Here is a 15,867-nt window from a genome sequence, read left to right on the forward strand (position 1 = left end):
CTCCAGACATATTGACTTGGCTTTACTTAAACAGACCTCATTGGCACAGGTCACCCAGAAACTAAAGTCAATGTTTGCAAGACATGGAGTTTCTGAAGTCCTTATATCTGATTACGGGCTTCAGTTTACCTCTGAAACATTCCTAGCATTTGCAGAGAACTTGGATTTTGAACATCACACTAGTAGCCCATATTACCCCCAGAGCAATGGGGAGGTGGAGAGAGCAGGGCAGACTTTAAAAGGATGTCTGCAAAAATCAGTGAACCTGTATAAAGCACTCCTGGTATATCGGCCAACACCACTTGCGTCTGGACTATCTCCAGCAGAACTTCTAATGGGAAGATGAGTAAGGGCATCTTCACCTGTGGCACCAATACAGCTTAGCCCTAAGTGGCCTGATCTGAAGGAATTTTGAAAACTGGGGACGGAAATAAAAATGTGTCATTCACAAAACTTCAGTGTTCCACACAGAACAAAAGCGCTACTTGAACTGAGAGCAGGACACAAAGTTTGGCTGAAAAGCTCTCAGACATTTGGAGCTGTTTAGAACTTGGCAGATGCTCCCAGTTCCTACCTAGTGGAGACTCCAAAAGGACTTCAGATTCCTCTTCAATATTGCCCAACACAACAAAGAAGGGATCTGGGAACAACGCTGTCAGGAAGTGAGCCCCGTCCACAGGGAACTCTAAGCACAATCTTAATACAAGTGAGTAAATGGTCTGGAAGACTGATCAGACCCCTGCAAAGAGTTGATCTTTAGAATTCTGCTCTGGACCATGTAAATGCCATTGATAAGGGGATATGGTAGTGTAAATAGTTTTAAGGAATCTGACGTTTATTTTGGACTCTTGTGTGCATATACTTGGGTTTATCATTTCAGTTTCAATCGTTTATTATAAAGCCCGGGAGGTGTGAAGTGGTTACAGAGTTCCTGGTCTTGTACAGTTACCGGAGAGGGTCAGGATGTGTTGCAGCGGGGAGCTTAAACATAGGAACTTCCTGATTAGGGAGTTCTCGTGTTGCTGCTTCCGTGGCTCTTTGTGTTTATGTCCTCACATTACAGAACCATACTAGATCACAGGATGTGGGACGCCTAAGAGAGGAGCACCCAAATCAGAGCCTCATTTAGACTGGGGAGGATCAAGCATAAACCCATGTCTGCGCAGAAATGCTCATTATCTGCCCTGTATCCTTTCATTTCCTCCATGCACATCAGGGGAGCCTGACACTTATTACTGGTCAGTGCAGAGGGGGCTATCACCAGCTCTCAGTCTTATTTGCGTTCACATGTAGACTCCTAGTCACACTGGTGCAGGCCTACACACAGGGACTGGCAGAATCAAGGTAGCGCACTGCTTTAAACATCCCTGTCTTCGTTTCTTTTTAAAGCCACCGAGCTCTCTGCTCTCCAGCTGTGCCACAGGCTTTCGACATCAGCCTGCATCTGTGAGCGGGGACCATTAGCAAAGCAAACGCCACATGACTCAGGAGTGACCCGGGTCGACTGTGGTTTCTGGCTGCTTTCTCACAGAAGAGTTCTTGAAAGTCTGACTCCTTCTCTGATGGGAATCAGGCTACTCACTCCTGTTTCCTTGGGAAAACCTCCTGCATCTGTCTTCTGTTGCACAGCAGCACAAACCCCCTTTTATTTCAATCTGTACCAACAATTATCCATAGAGCACTGAAGTCTGCCTTATGGATCCCTGGTCTAAGCTACCATGCTAACTTGGAATTAAATTGTGTGCCCATATGAGCATCTGTGCTTACCCGAAAAACTGTCCTTGTCCATGGCGATCAGATCCCGAGCTTGGTATATGTAGCAACGCAGGTGGTATCTGCTTCCATCTTTATTGAGAAACAGGGGGAGAAAAAAGCATTCAGTTCTGCACTGCTGAAGTGCTGGAAAAATCTATGATAATTACACAAGGGACTTGAATGTTTTCTTGGACCCTGAGTGTCAGGTCTCGGGCCTAAGGAAGCCAATCAAGAGTAGTGCCATTCACAGCAGTGGAGTTACTCCAGATTTACACCGGAGGAGAATCTGGCCTGCCTATTGTATATTATCTGGTGCATGGGCTAGTCTAGTTGTGAAAACCATATTTTTGGTCCCACTACAATCGCATGGGAAATGCACCAGGTCCCTGCACTGTCCCGATGGACCACACACTGACGCTCATTGGGGCAAATCTTGTCTCCAATACTCTGCCTTAGGAGCTGAGCTGTGTACCTGCAGGGAGCAGAAAGTGGTGTTCCATAGAGAAATCCTCTCCCCTAAGGCCCCGAGCGGGTTGCACATCGCACACATCCTGCGAGTCGGTGCATCCACCTAGCTGTGGATGCAATGACTTAAGTCTCACCCCCATCCCCATTCCCTTTGCTGTTCCCAGCTTTTTCACCAAACAAAAACATCCTTCCAGGCACAGGACCCCTGTGTGGCAATGTATGCTGACAGAAGGAGTTTTTCTGCCAGCAGAATACTCCCACTACACTGAAAGACATTATCTGAGCTGACAGAAACACTCTTCTGTTGACATAATTGCATCTACAGTGGGGGGGGTTGAGGTTCCCTGGCATCTCTGTCACCAGAGTGTGAGTGGTTTTTTTAACACCCCTGACTGACGTAGCTGTGCCAACATAACTTTGTAATGTAGACCTGGCCCTGGGCACCTTTTAAAAATGTGGATCCTGGTCTTATTAACCCTTATATAAACAAATCTACATTCAATCCCAACCTCTTCTTTTTGGTCTGCTTCCTCTGGTGCCTCGCCTCATCCTGATAGCAGGTGAGTCCCCAGGGAGCAGATATTACAAGGCTTTCGTCAGTGGCAAAAAACACCACAAAAACCAAAAGTCCCATCCGCGCCTCAAGATTGCACATCATGGAAAGAGGATCTCGTTTAAATGAACACATATGATACACCGGCATGTTGGACGCACCTACGTCAAGGCCCAATCAAGACTGCTGCGTTGCTCTGCTCAGGATGGAAATGAGCTGAACCTTCAGGTACTGGGGAACGGACGTGAGGTAAACTGGGATATTTAGGGTGAAATTTACCCCTGTGCAGAGAGACAAGCACAAAGCCCGGGCACCCTCTGGGCTTCACTGGATCTCAGGTGGTGCCTGGGCCTTGTGAATGTCACCCATACATCCTAGATGACTTACAATCAAATATGCAGGAGATGGTGGGTCTGTTGACGCCGAAGCTCAAGGTCGAAACCGATTTGCCATCGTCGCTCTTGTCGTCTGTCACGCCTCCCTGAAGGAGAAATAGATGTAACATGAGTCCCGCAGAGCCCAGCTTTTGAATAACCCTCTGTTGGACACAGGGCCGTCCCTAGAGAGGTGCTGGGCCCAGGACATAGGCACCGAGTTTCTAATTGGCCGGGCCCCACTCCCACTCCACCCTTTCCCCCAAGGCCAAACCCCTGCCCTGCTTCTTCATTGAGGGGAGGGATAGCTCAGTGATTTGAGCATTGGCCTGCTAAACCCAATCCTTGAGGGGGGCCACTTAGGGATCTGGGGCAAAATCAGTACTTGGTCCTGCTAGTGAAGTCAGGGGGCTGGACTTGATAACCTTTCAAGGTCCCTTCCAGTTCTAGGAGATAGGATATCTCCATTAATTTATTTATGTATTTATTTATTTATTGCCCCAAGAGCTTACAACCTAAATAAACCAGAGGTAGGAAGGAAAAATGACTTGCTCAAGGTCCCAGACCAAGTCAGTGTCAGAGCCAGGAACAGATCCCAGGTCTATTGAGATCCAATCCAACACCTTAGCCCCTGGACAATGCTGCCTCTCTGACTTCCTGCATGTCACTGTCCTGCACACCACAATCACTTTGAAGTCGACAGCTAAAGCAGGGGTAGAACCCAATTTCTCTTACTTCTGGTGCACCAACCCCAACCCTTGAGCAAACAGAAAATCGCAGATGGCCATTTAAGGCCTATGACACACAGATAAGCAGCTCTGACCCCATCCACCAGAGCCCGGTACATCACAATGTTATTGTACAATCCAGAAAAAAAGCAATGTGCGTCAGCAGCCCTTCAGTCGCATTGTTCTATTTGAAAGATCTCACAGCACAGGTACTTAAACTGTTTCACTAAGTCCCCTTGTGAGTAAAATTAATGGAGTATAAATTTTGTTAATGGTGATACAGATGGTGTCAAACGCAGTGAAATACTCCATTCGCCGCTTGAAAGGATCCTCGCCTAACCTGGGCCAACGCTTTTTCCTCTTCTTGTTTTTGCGTGGGCGCACCGGCCCTTTATCACCTCCTAATTGCCCTATGTGACTTGAAATATTTAGTTGCAGGAAAAGGTGCATAAAGATAACTTCCTGGCTAGCGTCAATGGGATCTTTAAATATTTCCAATTAGCCAATGTTTGGGAAAGACGGGAGGGAGATATTTGAAAATAGGGCTGAGATGGATTTTCCAGAGCCATGGGCCGCCCGGGCCCAAAAATGCATCAAAGAACTTAGGTGGTCTGCAGAACCCTTTCTGCTTTCCCAGGGCAGGAATTGTAATTACCAGGGCATTGTCTGCCGAGGAAGCGCTGCGGTTTGCGGGGCAATGTATTTACAATAATTAGGTCATGCCGAGTTTTTAAAAGCTGACCTCCTTTTCTTTCCCTTTTACCCCCCACCCCCATGTCTCTCAACTCCCTCCCCAGCCAGGTTTCCTTAGCGTGGAGAAAAACCCAGAGCCCCAGCCTGTGTCTAAAGAATTTGCCGGGAGCTGAATAGTTCCACTATTTTGATGACCTTTTCCCCAAACATGCAGGACGGCCCGGCACGTGTCCTGCCGTTCGAAAGCTACAATGCAAAAGTTCCCAATCCACACAGCGTTGTTCCGCGGCCACAGCGGGGAACAGAATCTGCCCCCAGCCCTGCTGTTCCAGGGACGTAGCAGGCACTGAGCCAAGCAAGGCCTGCCGAGGGCAGGGGGGACCGGGGAGCCCACGCAGGAAGGGCAAGCTCTGTGCAAATGGCAAAAGAGGTCCCCTGTACCCCAACACAGGGAGGAGGGTTTGGTGTGGGTCAGAGGAGGGACATGGCCCTGGGCCTGATCCAATGGAAAGACACCTTTAAGAATGAATGTGTTTGCTTAGAAAGAGAGGTAACTTAATTGAGGGTAACTAGGCTATTATTAGCCTCTGAGGAAGGAAGGCAAAGCCGAGCAGCTGAGGCAGTTTGTGTTGCTGGGGAATTCGTAGTGTAGGCAGGGAACTGTGCAGCCTGGAAAAACCCCAGTTAGGAGGCAGAGAGACACATGTCTACACCCAGGAAAGGTGATGGCTGGGGAACCAGAAGCCTGAAAATGGACGACAGAGGGGGGGAATACAGGTGCTGCTGCTCTGAACCGTGACAAACCAAACTTGTAATCTCATCAAAAACAGATCTCAAGGTCGTCTGACAGGATCTATTTTCCATAAACCCATTAATTATATTACCCTCCTTTCATTCATTATTAATCATGTCCTGTATCAGCCACTCCATTATCTGGCCTGAGATTGAGGTCAGACTGACAGGCCTATAATTACCCGGGTCACTCTGTTTACTCTCTTCAAATATTGGCACAACATTAATTTTCTTCCGGTCTTCTGGAATTTCCCTAGTGCTCCAAGACTTACTGAAAATCAGCATTAACAGTCTAGTGAGCACCACAGCCAGCTCTTTTAAAACTCTTGGGTGCAGATTAACCAGATCTGCTGATTTTAAAATCTCTAACATTAGTAGCTGGTGTTTAACACCTTCCAAGAGATACTAGTGGAATGGAAAGAGTGTTATCATATGATATGACATCATCATCACAGAAGCACTGGAGAATATATACTGTAGTTCTGTATGGAACAATGCTATACAGGCCCAGGGCGGGAAAGCATTGGGTAGGACCCACCAGGCCTTTTCCATCACTAAATTCAAGGGCCTGACCCTCCAGCCTTATTGCAGGTCACACTCCTGTCAACCCTGAAGCCCCATTGCTTCAGACCTGTATAACTCGATTGGAGAGTGGTTCCAGAGAATGCCCTGTAGGGAACAATCCTGCATTGGCTGGGGAGGGAAGGATTGGAATGAGCCAGTTGGCCTTTTCCATCTCTGACTTCTCAGACCCTTGCTGGAGCTTGCAATGGGAGCAGGTTCAGGGCGGTTAGTGGGAAATGATACTGTATCGGCAGCCATCAGTTGCCCGGTAAAGTGTGTCATCCTCTCTGAATTTGCTTTAAGGGTTAGGAGTGGAGGATGCCTAGAAAAATGGGTAAAGAGGCAAACAGGTCCCTTGTCCCCCTGACTGTCCATCATCCCTGCAGACAACAACAAGCCCACGCCAACGGCATGTATCGTTACTCGTATAACGCACTGGTGAGTCAGCCAAGATGGCCAGTTGAGGGCCTCGACCACTCAGGGGAAGTGTTCTCCTGGCTCCACCTGCGCTGTGCGAATGTATTTTTCTAAGGCCTTGGTGGAACGTCCTGTTCCTGAGGTGAGTGAGGGGACCTCGTCCCAAGACACGGGTGGCCGTAGGGAGAGCTCCTGAGAACTTCTGGGAAAACAGCCCAGGCCACCCAGAAAAGAGCCCCTTGTGGAGTGGAAAGCAGAGGGGCGAGTCCATCGGCGGGAAGATGGATCAGTGCTTTGCGTGAGTGGGAGGCAGCGTTGGAGGCAGCCTCGCTGTGTGACAGGCCCAACGGGAGCCCTCCGTCTGTCAGCCTAACTTCCAGCAGGTGAGTGCCAGGGCAGCCAGAAGCCAGCATCACGCGGTGAAATAGTCCTCACAGCGGGAGCACGCGGCCCGGCTCTGGCCAACAGCGCCCTGTGTATGGCCGGAGCACTAGTCTGAGGGGACGCAGAGGTGGAGCGGCCTGTGTCTCTCTTTAACGGCCATCGGAAGTGGTTTGGATGGGTGTGTAGGTGTAAAATAGGAGGCTGTGCATAGAAACGGGGGTGTGGGTGTGGGGGTGTGTTACACAGAGAGATTGAGGATCCAAGGAAAGCACATTAGTGAGGATACAATCTGGCTCTCCCCGCCTTCTAGCGTAATGAGGCATGTTTCCCTCCTCAGCATGAGGCGGAGGGAGATGGAGTTGCCGTGGCTACTCCTGGGCTCAGCAAGGGCTGCTTGGCCTCTCACAGGCCTCAAGCTCTCGAGCCGTGGCCCGTCGGCCAGCAGCGGCCAGGGCACCGCTACCAGGTAGCCCGCGGAGCTGCTTCCATCCCAAAGGCGGAGCAGTTGCCATTTACAAGCAGAGGCACTTCCTGCAGGTCGTCGCCCGGTGTGGGTCTGGATTAGGCTATCTGGGGCAAAGACCCCGGGTGCTATTCCGTGCCCTGCGTGGCAGCTTCTTGCCTTTCACCAAGGGGTCGTTCTGCAGGGTAAATTAACCCGGCACCAAGGCTGGGGCAGGAGGCAGAACACAAGCTGCACAGTGACCTGGAGAGAGCAGAGCGGCGTGGGCTCTGTCTTACTGCGCATGCACGCCGTGCCCATCATCCGTCTGTCTAGTGTACTAACGTGGCTTCGTCAGTAAGTGAGCCACACCCCAGACAAGTGGATGGTGCAGGCCCAGGGGGCTGCGTGGGGAGAAGCCTAGGAGGATTAAAATCCTGAGACTGGTCTCTTTTGGTTTATGTCAGTCTGCCAATTTCTGTTCTGCAGATGCCACTTTCCTCCTGCTAATGCCCCCTCTTCCACCCTGAGATCTGCCTGGAACTCATGGGATTGGCAGACTATGGGGACAACTCCCCTCCCCCCCCAAAAAACAACCTGCCCCACCCAACAAAAGAATAAGCTAGAAACTCCCCAGGATGAAACCAGCCGGGTCCCCCTTCCTGCCTTTGCTCACTGTCCCCTGATTCAGTGGCACGCTTGTCTGATCGGAATGGCAGGATGAAGATCACTGCCCACAGCTGAGAGCAATGTACAGGGTCAGTCCCATTCCCAGTGAGCTCAAATGCACAGGTCCCATTAACTCCCAGGCCCTATATGAACTGAGAGCTCAGCATAATTTCTAGTAGGCCGGATAACCTATGGACACAGATCTCTAGAAGCAGACTGGAGCAGTAGAAAGGAGCTAACCGGCCTGGCTGACTGACCCTCTGCCATCACGCACAGGGGTTCTTCCCTGGAGACATCCTGCCTGGCTCCGTGCTAAGAAGCTGGTCCACTAAGAGCGCCATTGCCTGTTCACACCATTAGTGTCTGGATCGAAGGGGAATTCGTTTTTTCTTTTCTCCCAGAGATGGAACTGCTGGAAACGGCATGGCTGGTTTGTCAAAGCAGCCGTGAAACATGCGTTGGCTGGCAAACGTGTAGGGAAGGCAGCTTGTACAGTTGTTCCTTGAGCTCTTTTGCACACAGTACAATGAACGGCCTTTCTGAAAGCAGGCTTCCCAGCCCTGGAGACCTCTCGCTGGTGCGTTTTCCTCACTGCCCCCGGCCAGTGTGGCTCTACCATATGCCCTGCCATGAGGAGGCAGTTCATGCATCTCGGAGGCCCATTCAAAGCATGTGCTTTCGGCTAAGTCAGCCAGTTATTACCAGCTTCAGCAGAGGGGCTTTGGAGGCAGAAGAGTGGCTGCTAGGAAATGGAGTGAGGTCACCCAGTAGCTACTTGTGGCTTTTGGTCACCACAAATTGGGCAAGGATTAGAACCAGTGACCTGGAGGTGAACATCTCCAGGACCAAGGACCGGGCTGCTCCCAATCCTCCAACATGCTGAGTATGGCCAGTGTGATGCCATGAGGCTGAGGAATTCGGCACCCACCATTGGGTTGGAATTTCCCACAGGAGTTTAAGGGAGACAGCTGCCAGCTCCGGTCGAATTCCAGCACCAATTGGGAACCAAACTCCCTTAGTCCCCTTTGAGGTCCCAGCCCTGGTGTTTAATGTGGTTTCAATGACGATGCAGATGATTATCCAGCTCACCACGGCAGACAGGGTGGTAACGGGCCAATGTGACGCACAGCAAGACTGCACTGCAAGCAAATCAGCTAGAGCAGGGAAGACTGTGGCCCAGAAACCCCAAAGTATCAAACACACATTCTTGTATCAAAGACAAATTCCTTCTGGTCATGTTTGGTATGATCTTCCTGTTGGAAAACAACCCTTGTAAATAGTTCCGTAAATCTGTGCCGGGGGCTGGCTTGTTTCGTTCCCCTTTGCACTTCAGTGCTCACTGGGCTTTGGTTTCCCTTCAACAACACGACGCTCCGTAATTTGACCATCTCGGGGAAGCTACACCACAACCACAGAAGGGCACGGAAGCCCGGCGCAAAGGATGCAGCAGGGAGCGGGAATTTGATGGAACAGGCAGAAGGGCTTCGGGAGGCCGCCATAGTCAAGTGCCTGCCCAGTCCCATGGCTGGCAGGCAGCCAGGGTAAAACCGAAGGTAGCAGATGCATCTCCACTGCTGGCCCAGCAGCTCGAGCCTATTGGCTCCAATGGGTTTTGGATCTTCCTAAAGCTCTGCCGTGCCCCGTAGGGGAGCCGAGTTCAGTTCCCAGTCCTGGCTTCCTCCTCCTACTGTATTTTTGCCTTTCGTTTTACAACAGCGACCCCTCTGACCAGGTGAAGAAACCACAGAAATCAGAGCTGGAAAAGATCTACAAAGTCATCTAGCCTGGCCCACGGTGGATGGTTTCCATGGTGCATTTACTAATGGTCTGTCCAGAGTGGTTTAAGAAATGAAGCTTCCAAAATGTCTCTTCGGGAGAGTGTTCCACAGCCTCCATCTCCTCGCCGCCTTCAGAGTCTTCCTAATACTCCACCCACGCTTTCCTTTTCTTCCTTTCATTTTACCCCATTACTCTTATTTATTCTCTGCTGTATCACGCTAAATCCCTCTCTCTACTTGTGGTCTTTCCCCTTCAAACATGTGCAGACGTGTTTCCTCAGTTTGGCACAGAAAAGCTACAGCAGGAATTCTGTCTGGTTGATTTTGGTCCAAAAGTTGATTCTCCTAGAGTAGGGCTGCCTACATTTGGCTTTTTGCTGTAGGAGGCAAATACCGCAACCCCGCTTCATGGTGATGACATTGCCTCCTCCTGGCATGACATCATCCGCATTCCTCCCCAGAGATAGCTGCATTCGAGTAACAGGGGAATGAACCCAAAAGCACCCAGGGGCTCTGAGCTTTCTGGATGGAAGACACTATATAAATATACGGTATTATTGTGGCACAGAGCATCCTGGAAAACATATAAGTCATGCAGGAATGAGACCCAGTCAGTGAGGAGTGCTGGAAAAGGCATGAATCTGCAAAACCATAAAATATAGCAAGATCATTTATAAAGCAATCTGCAAAAAAACCCAAGTAACCACTAACCCCAAACTATGAGGGCATAAAGGCAAACCGGAATGACCTACTGCGGATGGGAATTCAGAGAGCTGAGCCCAAGGACTTTGAGAGTTTGCTTTGAGCTATTAGGCCTGTCTCGGAGCCAGACCCATAGCTGGGGTGTAATTCACCTGCTAGGCTCTTCACGGCATGCGCAGAATAGCTCAGATCCGACAGCGGGACCGTGCCCACTCTTCTCACCCTCAGGGGTGTCCCAGCACAAATACACACAACCCAGCCACACTAGGAGCTGGTGCTCGAAGAGAAGGTGTCGTCTTCCCCACTGCAAACAGGAACTCTGGAGGTATGGGGTGGCCTCTACATCATGACGGAATCTAGGAGGCAACCCTGGAACGGCTTACGTAGAGACGTGATGGTTGTCCATCACTTGGAGTCCAAGTCAAGACTGGATGTCTTTCTAAGAGATGTGCTGTCGCTCAGCCAGAAGGCAGGGGCTTGATGCAGGAATCACGGGGTGTGGGTCTCTGTTCTAACTTGGGGCGCCTTGGTCTCCGGAAGCCCAACTTTGAGGCCTGATTTGAAGACGTTCCCATCACCTACCATTCCAGCTGCGGTCAGGGGGAGCTGAGGGAGCTCACCGGCTTTGAGACTCAGACCTTACATGCCTCCAGCTGGCCCCGAGCTGAGCAGCGGTGGCATGGGGGTTGCGTCTATGACACAGTACAGGGCAGTAGCCGGCATTTAGGCAGACCCATTTTATTTACTGGCTAATGGATCTGAAATCAGGATCTGAGTGCGGCTGGGAAAGCACTTGTAAAACTTCAGACCTCGGGCAGGGAGGACTGCAGGGGGTTCAAATGAGACCGAAAGCAACAGGGCTAGATGTCTAAGCCCCGCCTCCCACTGAGGAAAGGGGAAACAGGAGAAGGTTGATTGGGGAGCAGAAGGGTGTAGTTACAATGGCGTGTGAACCCCCCGCCCCCAAACTCAGTTACAATGGTGTGCATACACACACTCCAACGGCACACTGACATTGGCACGCACCCCCCAATGCAGTTACAACAGCTGCACCCACACGCACCCCAACGCACAATTACAATGGCTTCACTCACAGTTACAATGGCAGTGCACACATATACACACTCACCCACCAATGCACAATTACAATGGCTTCACTCACAGTTACAATGGCAGTGCACACATATACACACTCACTCACCAACGCACAATTACAATGGCTTCACTCACAGTTACAATGGCAGTGCACACACGCACACACACACTCACACACACTCTCCAAGGCACAGTTACAATGGCAGTGCACACACACACACACACACACTCCAAGGCACAGTTACAATGGCAGTGCACACACATACACACACACACACACACACTCCAAGGCAGTTACAATGGCAGTGAGCGCACACACACACACACACACACACACACACGGCAAGGGCTGCCCCTGCCCAGATGTTTAGCAAGCACCCAGCACATCAAAAACTGGGATGTAAAATCCATCAATAATAAAATGCACTGAAACTTGTTCTGTTTTCTTGCTTTAACTTTAATCCACAGCTATCCAGGGAAATAGCTGTCTCTTTGTTGTACCCCAAATTTTTCACTGCAACAATGGGGCTAGAACTCCTGCCTCAAAAGTTCAGGATCCTGCCAATGCTGCTAAAGGAGAATCTCCATCAAACTGCAAGCAGTATAGAGCCTATGACACAAAGTTGAGCAGCTCCGATTCTATCCAGAAAAGGGCTGTGATGCACACATCCACAATAGTGAAGGCACGGAGAGTACAGTCTACAAGAAGGTGATGCTCCCAGCTCATGTAGACCCTATGTGGAGGGTCCCTTAGGGAGGCAGGAGAACTGGATTCTAGCCCCCAATCTGCCATTAACTCAGTGTGTGACTTAGGAGAAAAGTATCAGGGGGTAGCCGTGTTATTCTGTATCCACAAAAACAACGAGGAGTCCGCTGGCACCTTAAAGACTAACAGATTTATTTGGGCATAAAGCATTGGTGGGTAAAAAAACCACTTCTTCAGATGCATGGAGTGAAAATAACAGATGCAGGCATAAACATACTAACACATGAAGAGATGGAAGTTACCTTACAAGTGGAGAACCAGTGTTGACAAGGCCAATTCAGTCAGGGTGGATGTAGTCCACTCCCAATAATTGATGAGGGGGTGTCAATACCAAGAGAGGGAAAATGGCTATACCCTCCTGACGCCACGGATCTGCGGCTTCCCTGTTATCCTAACGGGGACAGACTACCAAGAACCTGGCCAGGAGGGGTCACTTCTTGACAAGGACGTGACAAATGCAGAGTCGGGTGTGGCTGAATAGTGGGGGACAGAGCAAGACTAGTGTGGCCACATGGGGGCGCTAACAAATCGAGACCCCCCCCCCCCCATGTTAGACGCCCAGTTCTGGATGGGAAAACTTTGGAAATCACAAACAATCTCTCGGACAGGGAACCTGTTTCCCAACCAGCCCTACTCCGGTCTTCAAAGTGAGACCGAAAATGTGGCACTCTTCCGCTGCCCACCAAACCTAAACTGGATCCAAATTCTGCAGCTTGGGTCAATCTCTAAGGAAACCCTCCTGAAAACAATAACAAAGGAATGTCCATATCGGTATCCCCATTGCACTGGAGGGGACACTGAGGCACAGAGAGGGAAAAGGACCTGGCCAAGGTCACAAAGCAAGTTAATGGCAGACCATCATGCTTTACTGCCCCTGTGCTTGTGTGACACAACTGCCCTCTACAGCAGTGTTTTTCAAACCATGGGTCACGACCCACTTCTGGGCCAATGGGAACTGGGGCAACCGGCCAATGGGAACTGGGGGGGGGTGTGCCTGCAGGCAAGAGTTGAGCGGAGCCACTTGTGCGCCTCCACCTAGGAGCCAGACCTGCTGCTGGCCACTTCCAGGGCACAGCGCAGTCCGCAGTGCACCCAGGCTGTGCTGCTGACCGGTAGCCAGTGGAGATAAGTCCGCACCCCAATCCCCTGCCCCAGCCCTGAGCCGCCCCAAACCTGGAACCCCTTCCTGCACCCCTAACCCCTCATCCCCAGCCCTGAGCCCCTCCCACACCCCAACCCCTCACCCCCGCACCGCAACCCTCTGCCCCAACCCTGACCCCCTCCCGCACCCCAACCCTCTGCCCCAGCTCTGAGCCCCTCCCACATCCCAAACCCCTCACCCCTGCACCGCAACCCTCTGCCCCAGCCCTGAGCCCCTCCCACACCCCAAACCCCTCATCCCCAGCCCCAGCCCTGACCCCCTCCCACACCCCAACCCCCTGACCCAGCCCTGAGCCCACCCCAAACCCCTCATCCCTGGCCCCACCCCAGAGCCTGCAACCCCAGCCCAGAGCCCTGACCCCCTCCCGCACCCCAAACCCCTCACCCCCGCACCCCAACCCTCTGCCCCAGCCCTGAGCCCCTCCCATACCCCAAACCCCTCACCCCCGCACCCCAACCCTCTGCCCCAGCCCTGAGCCTCTCCCACACCCCAAACCCCTCACCCCTGGCCCCACCCCAAATCCCTCACCCCCACACCCCAACCCTCTGCCCCAGCCCTGAGCCCCTCCCAGACCCCAAACCCCTCATCCCCAGCTCCTTTGGGTCACAGGCATCAACAATTTTCTTCAACGGGGTCCCCAGGTAAAAAGTTTGAAAACCACTGCTCTACGGGATGGAATTGGACCTGTTCAAGTGCCAGCGATCATGGCGCCCCCTAGTGGACCCAGTCAGTTACAGGCTAAAAGCCATGAAATTAGTGCACCAGCATGAATGTTTTGCACCTTATTGTTATCTGGAATAATAATGCAACACTTTACAGCACTTTTCCAACATTAGATAACTAACTAACCCTCCCAACTCTCTGGTGAAATATCATTATCCCATTCTATAAGTGGAGAAACCAAGTCTCAGAGGAATTAAGTGAGAGGCCCAAACTCAGAGAGAGTGAGCAGCGACACTAGCAATAGAACCCAGGAGTCCTGGCCCCTGAGCCTGCGTTCAGAGCGTGCGGCTCTTCAGGGCATGCAACAGTTCAGATTACTCTCTGGAAAACCTCGAGAGCTCGCAGGGTCGATGGGAATATAAAAAACCTGACAGGATTGAATTCCATGTAGTAAGTTGTTTAAAACTTACCACCGAGTTCAACTATCAGACAAAAGGAAGGACAAAATGTAGCATGAAGAAGAAAAATCCAAAGGGGGGGGACCCTATAATAGGGGCTTTGTGCTGCAATGGTTGTTTCCCATTTAGCTATTGGAAAAGCCAACCGATTATGAAATCCAAGGTATGAAGCAAGCCAGCATATTAGTTAAACAAATAATGGAAGGGCCCAGAGAGCAGATAACAAGGCTGTTTGCAAGCCTGAGCCCCGAGGTGGGACTCACAGCCATTCGAAATGGACTGTGCAAACTGTGCCGGCTCCTTTGATGGGGACGTGTCTCTGAGTCTAGGGGGATGGGTCCAATATTTCAGCGGTTTATTGAATTTCTCCTTCTGTATGGGCCTGTGTTGCATTAGCGACTGGGCCCACACCACCACCCCTGCCCAGCCCTGGGGAAGTTCAGATTTGGAGCCAAGCATCCAGGCTGATCTCTGTGTCAATAAGAAAGGGCTGAGATGCACCCTGAGATCTAAGTACCAAGGCAGGTTGGAGCCACAGTTTATGAGTCTGGGTTTCCTTGTTGACCCTGGCGAGATTCTACTGTAGATTCAACAACGAGTTGAGTGGGATCCCTGCCCCGGCCGCTGGCCAGATTCACTGCCCGTGCAGCTGGGACTTGAACTGCGACCTTATAGTCCTTAGGCAGCAGCTCTGCTGGGACAGCCTCTCCCAAGCCATGGTGATCAGCGCTGTGCTGCCTTTGTTCCAGCTGCAGAGCCCCCGTTCGCTCCCTTTCTCCCTATCCCGTACAGGTGCGCTGAGCTAGTCTGCTGAGCCTGGAAGCCAGACTCACCGGGCTAAATCCAGCCCTGGTGTAACTCCACGGAGAGACAAGGATGAGTCTGACCCACCTGTGTGTTCAATGGGCATTTTGCAGCAGCACAGACCTGACCCGGGAAGCACATGTTCCCCCGACACTACGAGGAACCAAAAGGAGAGTGGCACCTTGGTTGAGCCAACTGGAGTTGGGTTGGTAGAGACAGAGCCAACCCCACACCCTGCAGCTGCCTTTAATCGAGCAGCCAAAGGCAGACCAAGACCCAGTGGCTGGGAAGTGGAACTAGTCTTACTGGAAAGGTGATTAACCACTGGAACCGCTGCCAAGGGCCAGGGTTCCCCATCGCGTGGAGGCGGATGTTCTTCTGAAAGCATTGTTGGCTTGCTGTAGGAATCACTGAGTGAAACTCTCTGGCCCGTGGTTTGCGGGAGGTCAGACCGGATGACCCTAATGGGCCCATCTGGCCTCACAATCTATCAAATAATTTCATAGATTCATAGATTCTAGGACTGGAAGGGACCTCGAGAGGTCATCGAGTCCAGTCCCCTGCCCGCATGGCAGGACCAATACTTTCTAGACCATCCCT

General features: G+C 51.4%; 1 protein-coding gene across 13 annotated transcripts in view; it reads right to left on the reverse strand.

Annotated features, from left to right (window-relative positions):
* DYSF (dysferlin) overlaps positions 1 to 15,867 on the reverse strand; it is a 291,329-nt gene that overhangs the window by 123,303 nt on the left and 152,159 nt on the right. For all 13 annotated transcript variants that reach the window (XM_065597358.1, XM_065597356.1, XM_065597357.1 and 10 more), the window contains 2 exons: positions 3,164 to 3,257; positions 1,768 to 1,845 (listed from right to left, as the gene is read on the reverse strand). In XM_065597358.1, coding sequence (XP_065453430.1) covers positions 1,768 to 1,845; positions 3,164 to 3,257 — 172 coding nt within the window. The remainder of the gene's footprint in view (positions 1 to 1,767; positions 1,846 to 3,163; positions 3,258 to 15,867) is intronic.

This window comes from Chrysemys picta, chromosome 5 (genome assembly GCF_011386835.1).
Source record: "Chrysemys picta bellii isolate R12L10 chromosome 5, ASM1138683v2, whole genome shotgun sequence".
Taxonomy (NCBI): Eukaryota; Metazoa; Chordata; order Testudines; family Emydidae; genus Chrysemys; species Chrysemys picta.